Source organism: Brachycentrus maculatus, unplaced genomic scaffold (assembly GCF_059751285.1).
Source record: "Brachycentrus maculatus isolate JH-2025_06_01 unplaced genomic scaffold, ASM5975128v1 h1tg000566l, whole genome shotgun sequence".
In the NCBI taxonomy this organism is placed as follows: domain Eukaryota; kingdom Metazoa; phylum Arthropoda; class Insecta; order Trichoptera; family Brachycentridae; genus Brachycentrus; species Brachycentrus maculatus.
Genome location: NW_028281308.1, coordinates 434,715 through 457,746, shown reverse-complemented (window position 1 = coordinate 457,746; position 23,032 = coordinate 434,715). Strand labels below are relative to the sequence as shown.

Genomic DNA, 23,032 nt, shown 5'->3' with positions numbered 1-23,032 from the left:
CGGAGAATTTCCAGGCCAGGGGAGCAAAGGCAGATTTTTGTTAGACAAAAATTTTATTATTGATTAAGCCCGGTGGCAAGGTGCCCCATCCTGCATGAAGATGTATGGACCTTCTGTTGGGTCGAGTGTATGGTAGAAGGGCAGTAAAATTCGTTCGAGGACCTGCTTATAGAAATTTTGGTTCAATGTTCCTTCCACGAAAAACAACGGCCCAGGTAAATTGTTAATAATACATGACCATATCATTGTTGCAGGGGGGTGTTTGATTACTTTTACCACACAGGCCTCATTGTAACGTTCCATTGGTGTTCTCCTGACGAATCGACGGCTCTCTGTCACGGCTTCTAACCGGCACTCATTACTAAAGATGACCTGAAAAATAATGAAAATTTAAGTTTAATTCAAATATATAAGTTTATTTACTAAAATGATATGTTGAAAATTCAATTTAAATAAATACCTTTTTCCAATCATCTACCGAGTAATTTCGATGTAGCCTGGCCCATTTTAATCGATCCGCTTTCATTCGTGGTGTCAATTTTGGTGCTTTTACAGGGCGCCTGCATTTCAGATTTACTTCGTAAAGACGTCGCCTCAGTGTTGATACCGATATATTTATACCCTCTTCTTCCAATTTTATTTTTAATGTTTTTGCTGATGCACTACGGTTTTCTAAGGCACTTTGAACGATTTTTCGATCAGTCTTCGGTGTTGTTTTTCTAATCCTACGACAGTTCTTTCGCCGATTGCTGGTGGCGGGTGACTGATTTTTTATTGATTTTGAAATTCTGTCCACTGTTTGACGAGAAACGTTTTCTTTTTTTGAAATTTCTCTATTAGATAGTATTCCTAATTTTAGTAGCACTATAACACTAGACTTTTTTTCCTCAGAAATGTCTTTACTTTTTCCCATTTTGTCCTTTTCAAAAAAAACACTTGTGTTTACAAAAAAAATTTATACTTTATGAACTAAAATTAAAAATTAAGTTTTTTTCACAAGATACGATAACTATATAACCTCTCTGAACAAAACAACAACCAGAACTCAAGAAACTTCACTAATAAATGAGGTAGGACTTTTTTTTGAACTTTCAACTATCTGTCTACCTGTGCTAATTAGGGACCTTTCTCAGAAAAAGGGTTTGAAATTTTGTAAAGGCTTAAACAATCCAGGTATATTTTACATATTATTGAAGGTAATATACATGATATTAGATGTCAATAGAAAACTTAAAGTATTTATGTAAAATAAATATAATAATCCAAAAGATTTCAGAGTATTCAAAAAAATAATGGGTGGCCCTAATTCATTGAGTAGATACTGTATATATATATATATATATATATATATATATATATATATATATATATATATATATATATATATATATATATATATATATATATATATATATATATATATGTGTGTGTATATTTACATGGTACCTGAAGCGGAGAGCTGATCACCTTTCTTTCATGTGTTGACGATCAAGATAACACTGTGTTTATGTAATGCAGTGCCCTATGCACCATTGGGGTGCGGATAAGGGTTTGAAGATGAAGAATAATTAACATCGGTATTACTAATTGAAACACCAATCAATGACAGTGCATATATTAAATGAACAGAATATTTTTACAACATTTTGAGTGTATAGAACTTCCAAGAATTTGAGTAGTGTGGTTGTCAATAATGGGTAGAATTAGTGAATGTTACACGTGTGTAAAGTGATCACTTAAACCAGCCTATGACGGTCGTCAGCCACGTAAATGCCCAGACTTTCATATTCTTCTTCATCTTTGATGAGATGTCAAAAATTAATAGGAATATTTTTATCAGTTGTATTTGTTTTGATATCCTCTCTCTGCCTCCAGCACTAAATCTACCTTATTCTTTACTTTTTAATGAGTTTAACAGAAGTTTAACTGCATAGAACATTTTTAATTAATGTTTTACTCAGTTACTAACTTACATTACTTATTTACTAAGTAAAACATTAGTTAAAAATGGATAGATTTTACCACAAAGTGACTGCCGAATCAATTAATGAAATTACATAGAACATAGAAATAACGCACAATAGAAATTCCGCACGAGCAATTTTTTTCTAGATTTTTCATCTAACTAACTAACTTACCACCACGCCGCTTCTCCACAGGGGTAGGCAGAGAGAATAGAGCGCCACACCACTCTGTCCTTGCAAACACTCTTCGCCTCATCCACGTTCATGCATCTCCTCATACATACCCGCCGATTGTTACGACTCCTAACCTGACCTCTTTCAAGTGTTTGGCATACCTGATCGTGCCATATTTTTCTCGGTCTTCCTCTGCTTCTTTAACTTTTTTTTCTTCTTTTTTAAATTTTTTTGCTGTTAACTATTTCATTAATTAATTTTTGACTTTTTCCTTTTCACCCATTTACCTATTTTCAGCATTTTTTCGCTATATTCTTTTATTTCCTTATTTAATTCAAAGTTTTTTCCTTCGTTAACTGAAAAACATCGTATTAAGTAAGGAAATAAAAGAACATTTAGTAAAAAGTAAACAATACAAATAGCAACATGGGTATAATACAAGAAAAACGGTAAAAAAACATGACTCACTAATCAGTTTTCGGAAGTTATAATTATGCTTCATGTAAGATATAATAATAATAATAAAACCCTTATCCGCAACCCCAATGGTGCATAGGGCACTGCTTCATATAAACGCAGTGTTATCTCAATCGTTTACCCATGAAGGAAAGGTGATCAGCCCTCCGCTTCAGGTACCCTTATCCGCACCCCAATGGTGCATAGGGCACTGCTTCATATAAACGCAGTGTCATCTCAATCGTTTACAGATGAAGGAAAGGTGATCAGCCCTCCGCTTCAGGTACCAGTCCAAGGTAATATTGAATAAATATGACAGTGAAAAATCACTTGTATTTATTTTACCCCCCTTGGGAATCGAACCCGGGACCTCCAGAATGGTAGCCGGGCGTGCTGACCATTACACTACGGAGGCGGACGGCTCATGTAAGATATAAATTTGTAATTTTATATCGAAGCCTCTGGAATTAATATAAACAATATCTTCTAACCCTTATCCGCACCTAATGGTGCATAGGGCACTGCATCGAATAGAAGCAGTGGTATCTTGATCATTAAATACACTAAGGAGAGGTGATCAGCCTTCGCTTCAGGTACCAGACCGGGGTCATATTAGACTTAAAAATCATTGATATTTATTTCGACCCTCTTGGGAATCGAATACGGGACCTCCAGCCTAGCGCGCTAACCACTACACTATGAAGGCGGTTAAATATTAACAATATAGCGAGAAAAACTGCATTTTTAAATAATGTTTTACTTTGTAAAAACCACGATTTACTAAGTAAAACATTAATTAAAATACAGTGGTATATTAATGTTTTACTTAAAAATGGATTGATTTTTACCACAAAGTGACTGCCGAATCAATTAATGAAGAAATAATGCATATTAAAATTTTGATAAAAGTATGAACGATTGTGAAAATTTTAAAAACAAAAATATCAATCTTTTCCTGTCAGAACCTGAAAGCGGTCAGGTCAGGAGTCGAAATAATCGGTGGGTATTATGAGGAGATGCATGAACGTGAAGAAGCGAAGAATGTTTGTAAAGACATAGTGGTGTGGCGTTCTATCCTCTCTGCCTACCCCAGCGGAAGCCGATGTGATGGTTAGTTAGTTAGTTTGTCCTATTCCTTATGTTTAACTTTCTTGGTGACATTTTTGGACGCATTGCATTGCAAGCAAAAGAACAGTTAGAGAGACCGCTTGGTTTTCCATTTTTAACTACACTGAGCACACGGAGAGCTTGCTAGTAAATGACATGTCGCTCACTCCTTTCAAGAACGTCATAAATCAAAAAACTTGATTTTTCAGGAGAACGTTTTTAAAGTTTAAAAACATAATACAATGTATTCAAAATCAATATCAAGCCACTTATTGAACTTTTTACTGTGCAACAGATCTTTTTAGGTAAAACATGAAGGTTTTTTCTCCAATTGAAAAATATTTAGTATATTTAAAAAAATAATCTAATAATACCTTTTGTTCAAAATGCAAAAACATCACTTTCTGCCCTGTAGCGGGTAAATATTAGGTTAAAAATATGCCGCTTTTGCTGGGAAATGGTACATTTTCTGGACATTCCGAAAACGTCATTTTGATAAATGACGTTGTTGAAAGGAGTGAGCGATGCGTGTATTTGATTGCATTTGATTTGAGCATGCTTAAAACGGGCATGCTTATTTCAATCTAATGTATATAGGCCAAAGAGCATGCTCGGTTTAAACATGTGGATATGTGGAGGTCCCCACTAAAACGTTACATTTCCATTATAAATGATTTTAAGTAATCAGGAATTGTAGCTTGTAAAATTGTCACGTTTTGGTGCGATTTAATGATTTCATATTGGTTTAACACAGGATTGGTCACGTTTTGTCGCAAATTTAATTAAGATCTCGATAGAATACAGTCAACAGAACAGATTTGCATTTAAATTACTTTTATGCAATATTGGAAAATGTAACTTTTTGGTTAGGACCTACACAAATGCTTCAGGAATTCTTTTCATATTATTTTTTTGACATCTCATCAAAGATGAAGAAGAATATGGAAGTCTGGGCATTTCTTCATCTTTGATTAGATGTCAAAAAAAAAACATTATGAAAATAACTCCTATGGTTGGAGATAATCCAGATTTGAAGTATTTGGACACACTCAATATGTTGTATCAGGGATTCTAGCTTGTAAAATTGTTACGTTTTGGTGCGATTTAATGATTTCATATTGGTTTAACACAGGATTGGTCACGTTTTGTCGCAAATTCAATAAATATCTCGATAGAATACAGTAAACAGAATAGATTTGCATTTAAATGATTTTTCGTGTAATATTGGAAATATAACTTTTCAGCGAGGACCTCCACATCCGTACCTTCACTGACTCGATGTAAATCTAGCCTTATAAACGCAAAAAGCGGTCTCGGGCAGACATTCGAGATTTGCGTTTAGAATTTTCGCACACGGATCGAGCGGGTTCGGGCATCGGCGCTTTGAAAACTAGTTTCCGCGGCAGAAAAAACGAGTACCTACCTACGTTTATTATTATCATGTATTAGAAAAAACATTGAATACGTCAGATCGTCGCTTCCTATTGGGCGGACGACAGGCCATAAGAACAAAGAAGTCCCAATAAGATCGAAAAACCTCACTGCTTTCAACAACGTCATATACGAGTATATAATAAATCGTCAATTCCCAGTTGTGCATGTTTTCAGAATGCCCAGAAAATGTACTATATCCCAGCGGCGGCATATTTTTAACTTAATATTCACCCGCTACAGGGCAGAAAGTGTCGTTTTTGCATTTTGAAGAAAATGCATTGTTTAATATTTTTTTAAAAATATACCTACTAAATATTTTTCAAATGGAGAAAAAACATTCAGGTTTTACCTTAAAAGATCTGTTGCACAGTAAAAAGTTCAAAAAGTGTCTTTATATTTATTTTTAAAACATAATATTATGTTTTTCAACTTTAAAAACGGTCTGAAAAATCTAGTTTTTTGATACATGACGTTGTTGAAAGGAGTGAGCGATGTCTGTGTATTTTGTTTTGTGGCATCGCAACAATAAGCTTTGATAATTGGAGGTTCCTACGCCGACAGAAGCGGATGCGAAGATTGGTTTAATGGCAACACTGGACGTTTTAGAAGGACGATGGACGTACCGGTACGTTTTCGGACACTTTTGATGCAGTTTCCTTTGCACTCTTCCTGCCGATGGGGCGGCTGACGACGCGATACCGGACCGTGCGGAGGCCAGACGAGAACTGAGGCTGCTCGGAGCGACTCGACGTCGGATCGGAACTGATCCCCACCACAGTGTACATACACGAAAACAACGGTAGGTACGTACTTTCACACACGCCGCGCTGGTTGCCAAAGTGTTGGAGTGGCGCTCAAGAGTGGAGACCACGCAGCTTTCGGATACGGTAATAACTACTACTACCACAAGTCCGCCTCCGTAGTGTAATGGTCAGTACGTTCGGCTACCGTCCTGGAGGTCCCGAGTTCGATTCCCAGGAGGGGTCAACTGTCAATGGTCAACTGTCAAAACGTATCAACTGTCAACTGTCAAATTGACGGTCTGTAGAAGTACAGTTGGTTTGACTGTTTGATTGGATTTGACGGAAAAACATGAATTTCTAAAATAAATATTTTTTAAAATATGTAACGTTAACTTAGTGTAATGATCAGCACACTCGGCTACCGATCTGGAGGTCCCGGGTTCGATTCACAGGGAGGTCAAATAAATATAAGTGATTTTAATATTTGTTCAATATTACCCTGGACTGGTACCTGAAGCGAAGAGCTGATCACCTTTCCTTCATATGTTGACGATCAAGATAATACTGCGTTAATATGATGCAGTGCCTTATGCACCATTAAGGTGCGGATAAGGGTTTGATTGATTGATTACTTACTACAGTCCGCCTTCATAGGTCGACTGCAAAACTGGCGTTGGGGGTTCGATTCCCGCCAATTGCAAAATGAATTCAAGAAATATTAATTTTCAATTGATCTGGGTGTTTGTAGTATATTTTTCACATCTATTCCTTTTTTTTAGAAATTAAAAAATTGTGTAATGGTCAGCACGGTGGGCTACCGTTCTGGGCGTCCTTGGTTCGATTCCCAGTGTGGTCAACACTAGCTGAGATTAGAAAAAATGGAGATAAAATGAAGAAAGTTGTGTCGAAATGGTTTGGGCCGATTATTCCGACTCCTGACCAGACCGAGTCCAAGTATTTGAATTTTTTGATCATGATAAGTTTTCCTCAGTCTTTCTTAGCTTCTTTTACCAACCACATTCCCCTCAAAAGTTTGTTTTAGTGTCCTTTCTTCAATAATTCGACGCACATACACCCAAACCATCTCAACACAAACAAATTTATGAGGCAAATGTATTTGAAAATAGGAGCAGAGGAAGACCGTGGAAAACCTGCTATGATCAAGTATTTTAAATACCTGGATTATTTGGCGGATATGTATGAGGAGATTTCAGCCTCATAATTTATTTTACTGTTCTTCTTCACCCATTCGTTTCACATATCTTCGTCTTTGTAGACTGATGGGGTCAGCTCTCCTCGTCCTCAGCCTGTTTCCTCTGCTTCACTTTGCGTGCCCAGAAAATTAACTAGGGCAGGCAGTGGATATAGGTAATAAGGTAAGCTGGTACTACTAAGTAAGGTGGGGTAGGTACTGGTTGCGTTTTTATATGTCACGCGGGTAAGTTATATATATATATATATATATATATATATATATATATATATATATATATATATATATATATATATATATATATATATATATATATATATATATATATATCTATATATATATATATAAATATATATATATATATACATATATATATATATATATATATATATATATATATATATATATATATATATATATATATATATATATATACATATATATATATATATATATATATGTATATCAATCTTGATAAAAAGGCGGTCAGCTTCGAAACCGGTAGACATTATAATTTATTTATTGTTTCGGCATTAACTTTGTGGTAAGACATGTTACAATGATTAAAGAAAACACTTCGTTTTTTACCACTTGAGTTTTATTATAGACAACATGTTTCAGAAGTCAAACTTCCATCATTCAGGTCTGTATAATGTTATTATACAGACCTGAATGATGGAAGTTTAACTTCTGAAACATGTAGTCTATAATAAAACTCAAGCGGTAAAAAACGAAGTGATTTCTTTAATCATTATAATTTAGTTATAATAAAATATTTGTAGTGATTTTAAAACAAAGTTACATTTTATTTATATATTTTAATTACATAATCACTTAATCCGGCCAACGACATGAGTAATCCATGTGAATGCCTCTAAAATGGACCCCTCATATCTGTTTATACATCAAAAGCGTCTTAAGAAAAAATCTTTAAAAAAAATACAGTATTACTTTCAGTTGATAAATATTTGTCAAGAAAGCAAAACCGCGCACGAAAGTTTACTATTCCGCGGCAAAAGGCACACCTGTTTTCAATGCATTCATCTAAAATCATCAATCAAAACTAGCTCTTAGCAACATTAGACATACGGACCAATTTCCTCCGCGTGACTGACAATCAACAAGTGTCAATCTATCGCTTGTCTATGAATAAGCACACGAAAATAAACCTTCCGACTGTTTTAATAGAGCACATAATCGAGTGCAAAATGGAGCTGCAGTCGGGTATGGGATATTATTAAGATGAATGAAGAACGAAGTTGAGATTCAGGTCGGAATTGCGAAACGATATTACGATAGGGCCGATGACTTGTCATCGCGGGAATCTTAAATTATTACCAGGGTCATCGTCCGAATCTTAAATCATCAGTAGGGAATCTCACATCAGTAGGGTAATCGTGTAAATCTTAAATCATAAGTAGAGTCATCGTGTGAATTTTATATCATCAGTAGGGTCATTTTGGGAATCATCAATCATCAGTAGGATCATCGTGCGAATCTTAAATCACCAGTAGGGTAATCGTGTGAATCTTAAATCATCAGTAGGGTAATTGTATGAATCTTAAATCACCAGTAGGGTAATCGTGTGAATCTTAAATCATCGGTAGGGTAATTGTGTGAATTTTAAATCACCAGTGGGGTGATCGTGTGAATCTTAAATCATCAGTAGGGTAATTGTATGAATCTTAAATAACCAGTAGGGTAATCGTGTGAATCTTAGATCATCGGTAGGGTAATTGTGTGAATCTTAAATCACCAGTGGGGTGATCGTGTGAATCTTAAATCATCAGTAGGATCATCCTGCAAATCTTTCATCAGTAGGGTAATCATGTGAATCTTAAATCATTAGCAGGGTCATTGTGTACATCTTAAATCATTAGCAGGGTCATTGTGTGAATCTTAATTCATAAGAAGGGTTATTGTGTGATCTTCAATCATCAGTAGGGTAATAGTTTGAATCTTTAATCACAAGTAGGGTAATCATGTGAAACTAAAATCATCAGTAGGGTAATCATGTGAACCTTTAATAATCAGTAGGGTAATTGTGTGAATCTTGAATCATAAGTAGGGTAATCATGTAAATCCTAAATCATCATTAGGGTCATTGATTGAATCTCAAATCATCAATAGGGTTATTTAGACACTTACAAAAGGACACAGGAAGAATAAAACGATCCAGTTTGTTTTGTTTTCGTTTTTTATTATCACTTATCGTCCCCAATCGCAATTTTTTAATATGTATTTACATCCTATAGGCAGAATCACTCGCGAATGTACACTCTCGGCAAAAACAGTCGCCTACAACTATCTCCCTCGCACACGAACCAGCGCTGTATAAGAGCGGCCCTTCCAATTATTTAGATATCTACATAATTACATCACTAAGGGTTGCCGGCCCCACTGCCGACCCGGCTCGGATGATCACTCGCACTCGTGGACTATGATCGTCGTCCCGGACGCGCCTCACTCGCACTCATAGACTGTGATCGTCGTCCCGGACGCGCCTCACTCGCACTCATAGACTATGATCGTCGTCCTGGACGCGCCTCACTCGCACTCATAGACTATGATCGTCGTCCCGGACGCGCCTCACTCGCACTCATAAACTATTTTTTACTAAAGAGAAATATTTGCGTTTTTATTATTCACACAAATATTTCAATTTCATACTATTTCTGTGAGCCTAAGCGGCTTATTATTAGAAATAGGTATCAACTTGTGGTAGAGTGGGTTTGAACCGGGAAACTCTGACTTCAGAGTCCGCGACACTAACCACGGGACCACAACCCGACACACGCAAATGTAACTAGTCAACTTTGACACTGGAATTTGCATAGAAAGTGTCATTTATTTATCTCTCATCATACACACATATAGTTAATTAAGTTATAAAATTTCCAATAATGTCCTCAGTAAAATTTGATAGAAACGTTACTACCATATGTGGAGGTTTCCAATATTGCACAAAAAATCTTTTAAACTTGATCTCTATATGTTACAAAGTGCGTGAGTGCGAGTGAGACCTGTACGGAGTAAAAATTATGAGCAGGGTCGCCAGTCGGATTCGGCGCTATAGACTTCAAATTCACAAAGGTGAAACGGCTCATCCCAGCGTCGTTCAAAAAATAACACGATAAAAAAAGCATATTTAAAATATTTCATATAAAAAATATATTTCGTATTGAAAACGCGGTTAGGCTGTAGTATTTTTTTTGCAAAGCGATCAAGAATTTTATATTGATATCTCAAACATAGATGAGGAAAATATCAAAGTCTAGGAATTTACAGGGCTTACGGCCTGTCATTGGCCGGTCCAAGTGATCACTTTGCAAAGTTGGCCATTCTACCCCTAATTTATTATGCTACTCAAATTTCGTCAAAAAGGTTATACATATTTACACTTCTTTTTAAAAAGTTTATTAATTGCTTTGAGTATTATCATGCCCAAAGTTTAAAATTCTAAATGGATATTTATTGATTTGGGCACTATCGTGACCAAAAAATGACTGAATATGGCCATTAATTGATTTGGGCATTTTCGTGACCAAATATTTTTTTTGATGAAAAAGGCTTTTGTTTGCTCTGAGCATAAGCGTGACCAAATTTCTTTTTAAAAATAACAATCAATTGCTTTATCGTGACCAAAAAAAAATTACAAAATCAACTCAATATTTTTGATAAACGAACGACACTGGGAATGCTCTTGCGAATTTGAAATCCGATTTAGCATAACATTTTCATATGTACAACGTTTTAATTACAGTAATTTTACATCATTTCATCGTAATATTACAAAGCGTCATCGTTTTTATTAAATACGACAGGCCAGTCGCTGAAAAAGAAATCGTCGAAATTGCAACAACCAAACGCGTCGGTCAATCTTGCGTTGCCTTTGGAGATCGCATCGAATTTGAATTATTCGGGACCCAAACTTGTTGCGCTACATCTTGAATCAAGCTTAATAGACAGTCTGTCCTCACTAACCGACCATCGCGACGCTTCTCCGCAGAGGTAGGCAGAGATAAAAGAACACCACACCAATCTGCCTTCGAAAACCATCTTCACCTCTTCCACATTCACGCATCTCCTCGTACATACCCGCCGATTATTCCGACTAACGCCCGAGTATTTTAAATACTCGATCGTACCGAGTATACCTCGGTCTTCCTCTGCTCCTATTTCCAATGACTACATGAGCCTGAAAAATTTGTTTCAATGTTCTTTCTTCACTCATTCGTTCCACACGCCCAAACCATCCCAAGCCGGCTTCCTTAGTTTGCTGGATAGTGCTCATCTCAGCCTTGCACCCTTTCCTCATATCACCATTGGAACATCTACCATACATGGTCTTGCCGCACTGAGAGATGGCATCCCGACTGCATCCAGTCTACTCTCATCCTTCCTTTGCCAACTCCACACAGTTCCATTTTTTTTCCTTACAATATAAACCGGAGAACTTGTTGCTTTGGTCACTTAATGCGAAACGCAAAGCACCAAACCACGATCCGAGGGAAGCGGGAAGGAGGCGAGAGACAGAGGAAGAGAAGAGGAAGGGTGAAGCGCCGGAACTGGACACCACGGAGCGGCCGTCTGAACGCCAGCACAGCACCGAAAGAAGAAGGTTCGAGTGAGCGAATCGAGCGGGTTAACGCAACAGGGTCGGGGTCCCAAAGACCCGCATCAATACAAGAAATCGCCCCCTCCGAGCGCGGATGAAAAACCGCATTTGATTGGTGCAAATTCAAATCGACTAGCAACTGACCTACAAAGACTAAACATACATTTTTTTTGGAATTCTATATAAGTATAAAAAAAAAAGACAACATATTTTTTTCAAAATCATTTTCGAATCGGAGACGGCAGTTTCAATTTTAAAAACGAACAAAACCACAGCGGTCCCGATTTGAAAAAAAAAAAAAATTAATTTTTGGCAATGCGAAATTAAAAAATCCAACATTTCCAAGGTAAAGTGGTCATATGTCTGGATTCAAACAGCGCCCAGAGAGGCGGACGTGCATTTACAGGTGCCGGGACCCGTCGTCGGCCAGTCTGTTCGCTGATCATTCACCGTTCCTTTGGCTGTGCACGTAGCACGGCGAATAAAGCGATCGCTTGAGCCGGCCGAGGACGAAAGGCCGCCTCTCTAGACATTTGTCTCGTGAACCTCTACGAATTTCATCCCATCAAAATAAAAATGATTAGTTTTTTAAGCGATTCTTATTTTGTTTATATACTAAACCAAAAACAGGACATACTAATTTTGGTTTGATGTCAATCATTGTCGATATCACCTAATAATATCATGTATTTCATTATATATATTTATATATATATATATATATATATATATATATATATATATATATATATATATATATATATATATATATATATATATATATATGTCGTTGTCGTACAGGAGAAAGTGACCAAGTGCATTTGTTTACAAAACCGGGATCATTGACTATTTGATATCTTACTAGCTTAATATTGCCCTGAGAAAATCCCAAAGTGATTTTAAACATGGAAGTATATTATTTACAACATTTTGAGTGTGTCCAAATACTTGTTCACAAAATCTGAACAAGTAATTGGACACACTCAAAATGTTGTAAATAAATTATCTGGTCAAATTATAAGCTTAAATAATAAAAATGAAAATGGTATTTTCTGGCGTTTCTCGTGTGTGCGATTATAATCCAGGATTCGGACCTCACATACTAATATAAGAGTTTCCGCTTAGTAAAAAGCTTCTTTACATCTCACCGATAGATGTCTCTAGTGAAGTTCTAGTGATTCAAGAACAAGGTTTCTAAATTGGTTCATATATATATATATATAGTATTTCCAAGAATTTGAGTAGTGCGGTTGTCAATAATGGGTAGAATTGGTGAATGTTACACATGTGTAAAGTGATCACTTAAACCAGCCGATGACGTTCGTCAGCCCCGTAAATGCCCAGACTTCCATATTCTTCTTCATCTTTGATGAGATGTCAAAAAATAATATGAAGTATATTATATTGACTTGTTGAAAATGACTAACTGCATTGCTGTTTATTCTCTTGCCAAGCAAAAGTGACTTAAATGGCCCTCCTGAACTATTTATATTTCGTTAGTTGGTCACTTTCTCCTATATAAAATAAACAGACAAAATTGAAAGAAAGACATCAAATAAACATACACATACATGGTACATGAAGAGCAATTTTTTTCAAAGGTTCGATATATATTTTTTCCTGTATTTTTAAACACTTCAGAACACACGTCGTTCGCAAAGATACAATTCTTTTAAAATTTAATTACCTATTAATTTATAAATATAACAATGACAGCCTTTTTTTTCACCTGCTTACACAAACACGTTCCGTTCCGCACACACGCTCTCCTCGCCCGTTACCCTACGACAGTTCAAAGTCTAAAAGAGACGCAGAGGTGTATTCAGGGGTCAAAATATCATATGGATCCAAGTTCTACAAATGAAAAAAGAGACATTTTTTCATGGCAAAAGAATCATGTCGCGTAAAAGGCTACCTTAACCTTCCCCTCCCGGTGATATGTATTTACTACAACTCCACTTTAAAAATGAGAATATCAATATAAAATATAATAGATACGGGCTCACAATTCTTGTATTACTTCGTAATATAATCATGTATTACATGAAAATATTATAATATAAAATAATTCATTAGCAGCGACGGAAATAAATAATTTGAGAAAAAAATCGGAGATAAAATCACCAATTATTACTTACTTATAACCCTTATCCGCACCCAATGGTGCATAGGGCACTGCATTGAATTGACGCGGTGTTACCTTAATCATTGCTCACATGAAGACAAGGTGATCACTCTCGCGCTTCAGGAACCAGTCCAGGGTGATATTGAATAAACATTACGGTGCAAAATCACTAATATTTATTCACACCCCCCTGGGAATCGAACCCGGGACCTCCAGCACGGTAGCTAGACACGCTGACCATTACGCCACGGAGGCGGACCGATACACAAACAAAAGTTTCTCAGTGCGTGTGCGTGCCGCGCTTTGCGTATATGCGCGTATTGGGGCACGTTTACTGCGCCAGTAGAGCGCAGCTTGTCTTACGCAGTGGTCGTGTCGCTACGCCAGCTATTGCGATGTATTTTTTTTCATTTTCAGATACGTACCAGAGCTAACATTACAAAATTGTTATATTTCAAATTCGACTATGCTCCATAAAAGCAACATTTAGGAATATTCACATTTTTCCCGTTTTCAAACCACATTTTCATATGGTGTACAAAACACATATCACCGGTGCACGCGGAAGTTTATAAGCACCCTAAGGGAACGGTTAAAAGGCCCAAGTCCCGAAAAAAAGGAATATAAAAAAAGTTGTTCGACATTTATAAAATTGGTAATTTTGACATGGTGCCCTACAATTACCAATAGATTGATAATTTTTGGCATAGCGAAAAATAAAATTTCACTAGGCATGTGTGAGCACTACTAGTTTCGGGAGGCGCAAAACTCCACAGCACGGAATTTGATGTTTACAATTGTTGCACGTTTGAAAATTCGGACCTCCCGAAATTATATTACAACTCAAAATCAGTTTAAGCTGTCTCAAATGACGCGTATTATTTTTTACTTAGCCGGTAAAAGATTTGTTTTATTAAATAATTATTTTCAAAGAAAAGGTTGGACGAGCTATAATGACAGAAACAGTCGAATTACATATGAAATTTTGAACTTGAATACAGCTCCGCAAATTCAGGCTTACCGTTAAGTTGTGTAAATCTAAGACCCGTATTTTAAATGACGCATAAAATGCGGACACTGCAACGCGCAAACAAACCCTTCAAAATGACAGATAAGTGAAATTCTAATGGAAGAAGTCAGAAAATAGCTAATAAAACTAGATCTCCCGAGACTGACGTGTGGCAAAAACGATATGCAAACGGCGAAGGTAATTTAACACTTTACCTATTGCATGACTTTGCCACAAACCAACGCCTGAAATAGCATGTGTTTGCACAAATCAGCTCATTATATATACTTGCCAAATACCAATCAATGACGGAATATAAAAAAATCCACGTTTTCATTATGTCGCTCACTCCTTTCAAAAACGTCATATATCAAAAATTGTAAAATTTCAGTTGTGCATGTTTTCATGACGCATGGTCAAAGTTATGTATTAAATGTCAAATCAATCACTCATTTTTTGAGTCTACTAAGTTGTATTTTATTGTTAAAAAAAACACATAAAAATCAATTTTGTGACAATTGTTGCGCCTAGTTATGGCATTTTCAAACGAATGTGACATTCGTTTGATAATGCCCTAACAAGGCGAAACAATTGTCACAATATAATTTTTATATGTTTTTGTTAATAAAATACAACTTAGTAGACTCAAAAAATCTGTGTTTGATTTAAAATTTAATACATAAATTAAAATGGAGTTCTACAAATTAAACGCCAAATCTATAAATATATAGTCCAAGTGTTGGGAAGGCCCTGTAGCGACGTTATGGATACGAAAAGTAACAAAATGATTGAAGAAAGAACAAATAAAGGGATCTAGGATGTAACATCATCAGATTTTAGAGACCTGAGAAGTGCGAAAAGATTCGGCACGATCCAACCGATGGCAACCTCGGTAGTGCCAAAAGTGCGATATGTTGCGTCATTTTCCGCGATACAGTGTCCGCGAATGCCGCGTCGATACTTGTTTTTAAAATTTTTTAATTTTGTGAATCCTAACTATGCATAAGTATATTCAATTGTTACAAGACAGATACACATTTTTTAAAAATAGCTTATCATATACGCAAAAGTTTTTTTTTCAAACTTCAAACAGCCATATTTTTTTTCATTTTCTTTTTTTTACGGACCACTCTGCCCCGCGATCCGGACGAACCGTCCGAAAAGACGACAAATTCGTCGCGGCGATATCGGCCGAGACGCGCTTGGAAACGCCAGCCGGAATAGATCATCGGCGCGGAAAGGTGCCACAATATGCGGCGGGAAAAGGCGATATTACAACGCGGAAAAGGGTCGGATCGTTGGGTGACCTTTTCCGTGTACAATATCACTAGATCGGGTGTAACGCTTTTCTTTCACAGCTATAAATCGTTACGGGATCATTACAAATCAAAAAATAAACTGGCAAGAGAAATTAATTGATACTATATCCTATTCCGTCTATGTCCGTCTCTGTAGTGTAATGGTCAGCACGCTCGGCTACCGTTCTGGAGGTCCCGGGTTCGATTCCCAGGGGGGTCAATTAAATATAAGTGATTTTTTCACTGTAATATTTATTCAATATTACCCTGGACCGGTGCCTGAAGCGGAGGGCTGATCACCTTTCCTTCGTGTGTAAACGATCAAGATAACACTGTGTTCATATGAAGCAGTGCCCTATGCACCATTGGGGTGCGGATAAGGGTTTTATTATTATTTTATTATATCCTATTCTGTAGCATGCAAATTTTTACTATACGAGTAATTTTTTCTCCAGAAATGAATAAAGGTATGGTACATCTATCAACATAGTCTCGAACTGTGTGGTTCAAAAATTTCAGCCTTAACACATTGTTATCGGGCGGTTTTGTTTTTTGATCAAGCCCTAAGAGCCCGTTTGCAAGCGTCTCCCGCTCTCTACCAACAGTATTCCGGTAGTGTAAAGACAAAAGGCAATCTGTCTCAGACCAAATTTTACGGGAGAGGAAAAAGAATTTATCGTAACTGCAGACACTTGGTAGAATTCCATATTGAATTGTTGGGTAATATATCCAAAATAAAACAAAGTTTCTTGGATTGAATTCTACATTTATTTATGTATATGTTAATACGTGACGCGTTTCGTCTTCTTAGGACATTATCAAACACTTAGGTCAGTGTTTGACAATGTCATAAGAAGACGAAACGCGTCACGTATTAACATATACATAAATAAAAGTACAATTCAATCCAAAAAACCTCGTTTTATTTTGGATATATTACCCAACAGAGCAAAAACAAACTTGTGAAATTAAATAACTCATATATTATTAGATTAAAACCAATATTTTTAGCTTTTCCACTCTATTTTTATTTGACCGGCGACCGGGTTTCCTCATTACCGACATCACCAGTCTGATGATGTCGGTAACGACGAAACCCGGTCGCTGGTCAAATAAAAATAAAGTGGAAAAGCTAAAAATATTGGTTTTAATCTAATAATATATTAAAAATGCAATTCCATCACCAAGTGTCAGTGGATAATATAAATCTATTAAATAACATAATTTGTTTTATGAATTTTTATATACACATTTCTTAAAAAAGCTACATAAGTATTGCAACTACAGCTATATCCTTCTGCCAGATTACGGAATACACTATTTTAGACATTCTGTGGAACAAACTTAGAAAATGAAAAAATTGACAGATATACCGCCTTGCTATTTCACTACCAAGTTAAAAGACCCTTTGAAGCGTTTCCCGCAAACAATGTGTTAATATAAGGTCTATTTGTCTTTTTGTGTAATGGTCAGCACGCTCGGCTACCGTTCTAGAGGTCCCGGGTTCGATTCCCAGGGGGGGGTGAAATAAATATAAGTGATTTTGTCACTCTAATATTTATTCAATATCACCCTGGACTGGTACCTGAAGCGGAGGGCTGATCACCTTTCCTTCGTGTGTCAACAATCAAAATAACACTGTGTTTATGATGCAGTGCCCTATGCACCATTGGGGTGCGGAAACGGGTTTGAATGAAAGTATTCTAAGTGGACAATTTTTTAAATATGTGTATACCCATTAAGTAAAAAGTGAAAACGTGATTTTTTTTTAAAAAATGGTGAAAAAAAAAACCCTGTTTTAACGTTACAACCGATTCGAAGTAACTCTACGGACTAAATGTGTAATGATCCCGAAATATTTTATGTATTTATATATTTTTTTTTTGGAAAAATGAGCAAGGGAGTTTTGCAACGCCTTGCACATATCCAATACAGGGTGCCGAGAAAGATATTACATATTTGAACAGTAGTAAAATGGACATTTTGGCACTGAGCCCAATAGTGAATACAACGTAACAATTTACAAACATCTCGCCTCTAGTTTTGAAATATTCAGCAGTATGCACAGTAGAGTCTCGGTTATCCAACTTTCCGTTATCCGACCTACCGGGGCAATGCCCCATTCCTTTTTTAAGACAATCACGGACTTGTTTACCCAAGCTAAGTTTAGTTTAGTCAAATCACGTTTATTTAAAAGTTTAGTCATGTTTTATTACATGTTTTATTACTTTGCCGTAAGTGCATTTTGATAATTTAGTTTGTTTCATTCAGCTATGTTACATGTACATATCTGTCTGCCACTGTAGTGCGATGGCCAGCACGCTCAGCTACCATTCTGGAGGTCCCGGGTTCGATTCCCAAGGGGGGGGAATATATAAATAAATATAAGTGTTTTTTTCACTCAAATATTTATTCAATATTACCCCCGACTGGTACCTGAAGCGGAGGGCTGATCGCGTTTCCCTCACATGTTAACCATCAAGATATCACTGCGTTTACATGATGCAGTGCCCTATGCACCATCAGGGTGCGGATAACGGTTTAAAAAATAGTTCATTACATTCAGTTACGTTACATGTACATATTTGAAAACTTTTCCAAGCACAAATGAAGTTAACACATTTTCAATGTCGCTTTTATCATTTTTCGTGTCGTCGGACCTTTGTGTTGGATAACGGAGACTCTACTGTACGTGTGTGCGGCGATGGCGATGTCGGCTTGCAGAGGGGCGTTGCATGCGCGGGTTGGCACTGGCGTGGCGCGGCGCTCCCTCCCGAGCCGCACGCGCGCGGCAGACTAGGTGTGGGCGGGCGCGACGCCCTCGGGGCAGGCGTCTCCGGGGCTGGTCTTCACAGATTCATCAGTCGGGGCCTGGAAGTTTACACAAACACTATCAGATCTCCCTTGCAATTTTTCCTTATCAATAACTAATATAGACAATTCAGTTGGCTTGAATTCTGACATACGGAGCGTGTGTAAAACGGAGGACACTTATGGGATTGAGGCAAGAGCAGATACTTCTAGAACAAAATCTCAACCTGGAACCTCCGAGATGAAGACTCTCCGATCCATAACCGGAAACACATTGCGAGACCGAGTAAGAAATACCGACATCCGGAGCATGTGTAAGACGGAGGATATTGTGAGGTGGGGACGACAACGAAGGCGATACTGGAATGATCATGTATACAGAATGTCAGAAGACAGACTTCCACGTATCGCCCTCCAAGGCAACCCTGAAGGACGCAGACCCCCAGGCAGACCTCCGAAAAGATGGAAAGACAGCTGGGAGTCGACATCCCAAGAGCGACATGCGGAGGCACAACAGATCCCTAGGATCTACAAAAAGAAAAAGAAGAGAAGACAGTCGGCTTGGCCATGTACTCCGCATGCCTCCCGAGAGCCGCCATCAAGCTTGCCTCCTTTACAAGGCATCAGGTTCCCGACCACTGCTGACAATTCTTCATAAAATGTTTATATTCTTAATTTTCTCTCTCTTTTTTGTGTGTACATTAGGTTAAAATAAATAAAAAGAATAAAAAATGTATGTAAAAAGAACTCCACCGACAAGACACACAAGGTGGCTTGGTGGGTCTCTGCAAAAAAATATTCTTAATATCGTAGTCGTACAGGAGAAAGTGACCAACTGACAAAACGTAAAATGTTCAGGAGGGCCATTTAAACGTTTTTACACTTTTGTAATCAATTAAAAACAAAGAAATAATGTATTCACGTTTGTGATTGTTTTTGTGTGAAAAGAAATGTTTACCAATATTGAAATGAGTAAAAAATATTTTTGAAAATTTACATCCTAAAGTTTTTAAAATTACTTAAAGCTTTTTCACTTTCGGTCACTTTTTCCTGGCAAAAATTTAGGAAAAAATGCAGATAGTCACTTTTGATTCTTAGAATGAGAACGGAAACGTTAGTTACAGATACAAAAGTTTAATTCAAAGCATTTTATTTTATTTATTTAAATTAAGGAAGAAACTTTTTTTTGGAAAATAAACTAGCTGGTAACATAACATATATTTTTTAAATAACATAACTTTTTTTAAATAAATATACAAAAAGTAAAGAAGTATTATTCTGACTCAGATTCGGAATCTAAGTTTGGTTCCGGTGCTCTGTCCTCCAGCCCGGGTTCGATTCCCAGGGGGGGTTGAAAATAAATATTAGTGATTTTACACTATAATATTTATTTCATATTACCCTGGACTGGTCCCTGAAGCGCAGGAGTGATCATCCTGCCTTCATGTAAGTAACGATCAAGATAACACTGCATCAATACGATGCAGTGCCCTATGCACCATTAGTTGCGGATAAGGGTTAGAAGAAGATTTGAGATCTAACATATCGTCAAATTTTAATTCATGTACATTATATGGATCACTCTTTCTTGATTTTTACATATTTTCATCAATAATTTACCTCTACTGGCCATTTGACTTTGAATTTAGTCACTTTGTTTCTCTAGAAACATTTAAATGTCAAATGTTTCATACAGAACTATAAATAACTTCATGGCGTTGAAAATTGTTACAACAGGTAATAATGTCCAAGTGTCACTTGGTCACTTTTGCTTGTAAAGAAAATGAACATCAATGCAGTTAGTCATTTTTAACAAGTCAAAATATTATACTTCCAAGTTAAAAATCGCTCTGGGTTTTTTTTCAGGGCAGTATTAAGCTAGTAAGATGTCAAATAGTAAATAATCACGTTTTTGTAAAAACTGCAGTTGGTCACTTTCTCCTGTATGACCACGATATGTTTGAAATTGTTCTATAAATAAATGTGTCCTATTTATGTAAATAAAAAAAAAATAAAGAATTAGTTCTTCACTGCTCGGTTGTCCAAACTCAAAACACAGTAAGGGACATTTTTTTTTGCATTTTTTGACTAAGTAGATTCTATTTAGTCCAAAAATGCAAAAAAAAAATCCCTTACTGTGTTTTAAGTTTGGACAGCCGTGCTGCTGGCACTCTCTGTAACATCGCATCTTTCAAAGTATTCTAAAAATAGGATCTTCCTAATCAATGTTATTTCTCTGTATTCAAAAATCTCATTCTGAATCTGGGGTCCAGTAAAGTAGGCAAAAGCCTTTGAGGGATTTAACGCATTATTCGGCCGGGTACTCGGTTCGGCAAACGCCGAATTCGGTAAACCTTGCATCTCTAATAAATAGGGTCGTCGCTCACCTAGGCCGTGCATCACGTGACCTCCATGGGCCCCTTCCGGCCGGGGGGCTGGGCGGGCTGCACGGGCGCGGGGGCGGGCGGCGCGGCGGGTGGGGGCGCGGGGGGCGCCGCGGGGGCCGGCCCGCCCGCCGCCGCGCCGCCGCCCCCCGCCTCCTTCAGCTCCCCTCGGCGCGCCTCCGAGCTGCAAGGGGGAGAAATATAGTACTACATACTGATGAGCGGTGCCGAACCTCCTGCGGTACGCGAAAAATAATCAGACGTGAAAGGTTAAAGGAAAAAAGGGTGGCTTTTATTGACCCATTTTTTTCAAGAGCTTGGTTCAAGATCACAGAAGTGGTTAATACCTTCCGACATCGAAAGGGTTAAAGATAAAAACTTAATAAAAAAGCATTATCAAATTCATGTATACGCGTGTGTTATCATACTATCTGCAGGCAATATTTTTATTTGATATGGTTACATTTTTAAGTACAATTATAATACATTTTTTAAACATTTATACATATGGCAAACTTTTAGTTTCCGATTCGCTGTGCCTCTCCAAAAAAGAGACGGAGTTCTTATGTTTGGAGAGGAACTTACCCGCCGATTATTACAACTCCTAACCTGACCACTTTCAAGTATTTGGCATACCTGATCGTGCCATGTTTTTCTCGGTCTTCCTCTAAAATATAACATCATAACATCTTCCAATTACCCTTCCCGCAGATAGTGTGTTACGCTAGTCGCTCACCTGTTGGGCTGCGCCTGGCGCAGGTGCAGCATGCCGGCCAGCTCGCGCAGGCCGAGCGCGCCGCCGCCGGCCGCCTGCAGCAGGCGCGAGCGCTGCTCCGCCGTGAGCGTGCGCACCACCTTCACCTGCCGGCCCGCGCCCGCCGGCGCGGCCCCCGCGCCCGCACCCAGCTGCACCACCGCGCGCCGCCCGCCCCCGCCCGCGCCTCCACCTACCGAGGACCGACACATTAACTACTAGCCGAGGAATGTACGACGTACTAGAAATCCCTTTTTGCAAATGCAGACTCGCGCTTACTTTACTTACTAATAATGACCCTGCTCATGATTTGTACTCGATACAAGTCTCACTCGCACTCGCACTCGCACTGCTTGCAAACTTTGTAACATATGGAGATCAAGCTGTACATATGGATGTGCCCTACGTAAAGTGCTCTAACTACATTTTTGTCAATTTTGAGATATTTGGCGTACGTTATCAACTGACCGTTATCTACAAATATAAACAAACAAAAAAATATATTAAATAAATTACGCCTAGTTTTCAGGCGTATAAGACGCTATCTACATCGAATTTTCGAAACGAACTGAACTTGATTTTTCAGGAGAACGTTTTTAAAGTTTAAAAATATAATGCAATGTATTGAAAATAAATGTCAAGCCACTTGTTGAACTTTTTACTGTGCAACAGACCTTTTAAAGTAAAACCTGAAGGTTTTTTTCTCCATTTGAAAAATATGTAGTATATTTAAAAAAATAATTAAACAATACCTTTTCTTCAAAATGCAAAAACAACACTTTCTGCCCTATAGCGGGTAAATATCAAGTTAAAAATGTGCCGCTTTTGCTGGGATATAGTACATTTACTGGGCATTCCGAAAACATGCACAAATGAAAATTGACGATTTTTGATTTATGACGATCTTGAAAGGAGTGAGCGATATGTGAACAAGTATTTGGA

The 23,032-nt window shown here is 37.4% G+C and overlaps 2 protein-coding genes and 1 long non-coding RNA gene across 9 annotated transcripts in view; all 3 read right to left on the bottom strand.

The window, feature by feature from the left end:
• Positions 1-5,862, bottom strand: part of LOC148301401 (PTB domain-containing adapter protein ced-6-like) — a 64,858-nt gene extending 58,996 nt beyond the window's left edge. For 4 of the 7 annotated variants that reach the window (XM_088273325.1, XM_088273323.1, XM_088273330.1 and 1 more), the window contains exon 1: positions 5,759-5,862. The gene's annotated coding sequence lies outside the window, so the exon portion shown is untranslated. Of the gene's footprint in view, positions 1-1,439; positions 1,579-5,688 lie in introns of those variants that run through there. The other 3 variants (XM_088273327.1, XM_088273328.1, XM_088273329.1) reach the window with 3 other exon arrangements.
• Positions 5,863-9,270: 3,408 nt separating this feature from the next.
• LOC148301400 (uncharacterized) lies at positions 9,271-17,159 on the bottom strand. The gene is made up of 2 exons (XR_015838792.1): positions 9,680-17,159; positions 9,271-9,595 (listed from the first exon to the last, which is right to left on the bottom strand). It is a non-coding gene; the product is annotated as an uncharacterized LOC148301400 (long non-coding RNA).
• A 95-nt stretch (positions 17,160-17,254) lies between these two features.
• The window catches only part of E(Pc) (Enhancer of Polycomb), a 31,519-nt gene continuing 25,741 nt past the window's right edge, over positions 17,255-23,032 (bottom strand). Inside the window, exons 13-15 of the mRNA XM_088273288.1 lie at positions 22,073-22,283; positions 21,340-21,520; positions 17,255-19,012 (exon numbers count right to left, since the gene is read on the bottom strand). Coding sequence (XP_088129414.1) covers positions 21,352-21,520; positions 22,073-22,283 — 380 coding nt within the window. The 3' untranslated portion in view covers positions 17,255-19,012; positions 21,340-21,351. The remainder of the gene's footprint in view (positions 19,013-21,339; positions 21,521-22,072; positions 22,284-23,032) is intronic.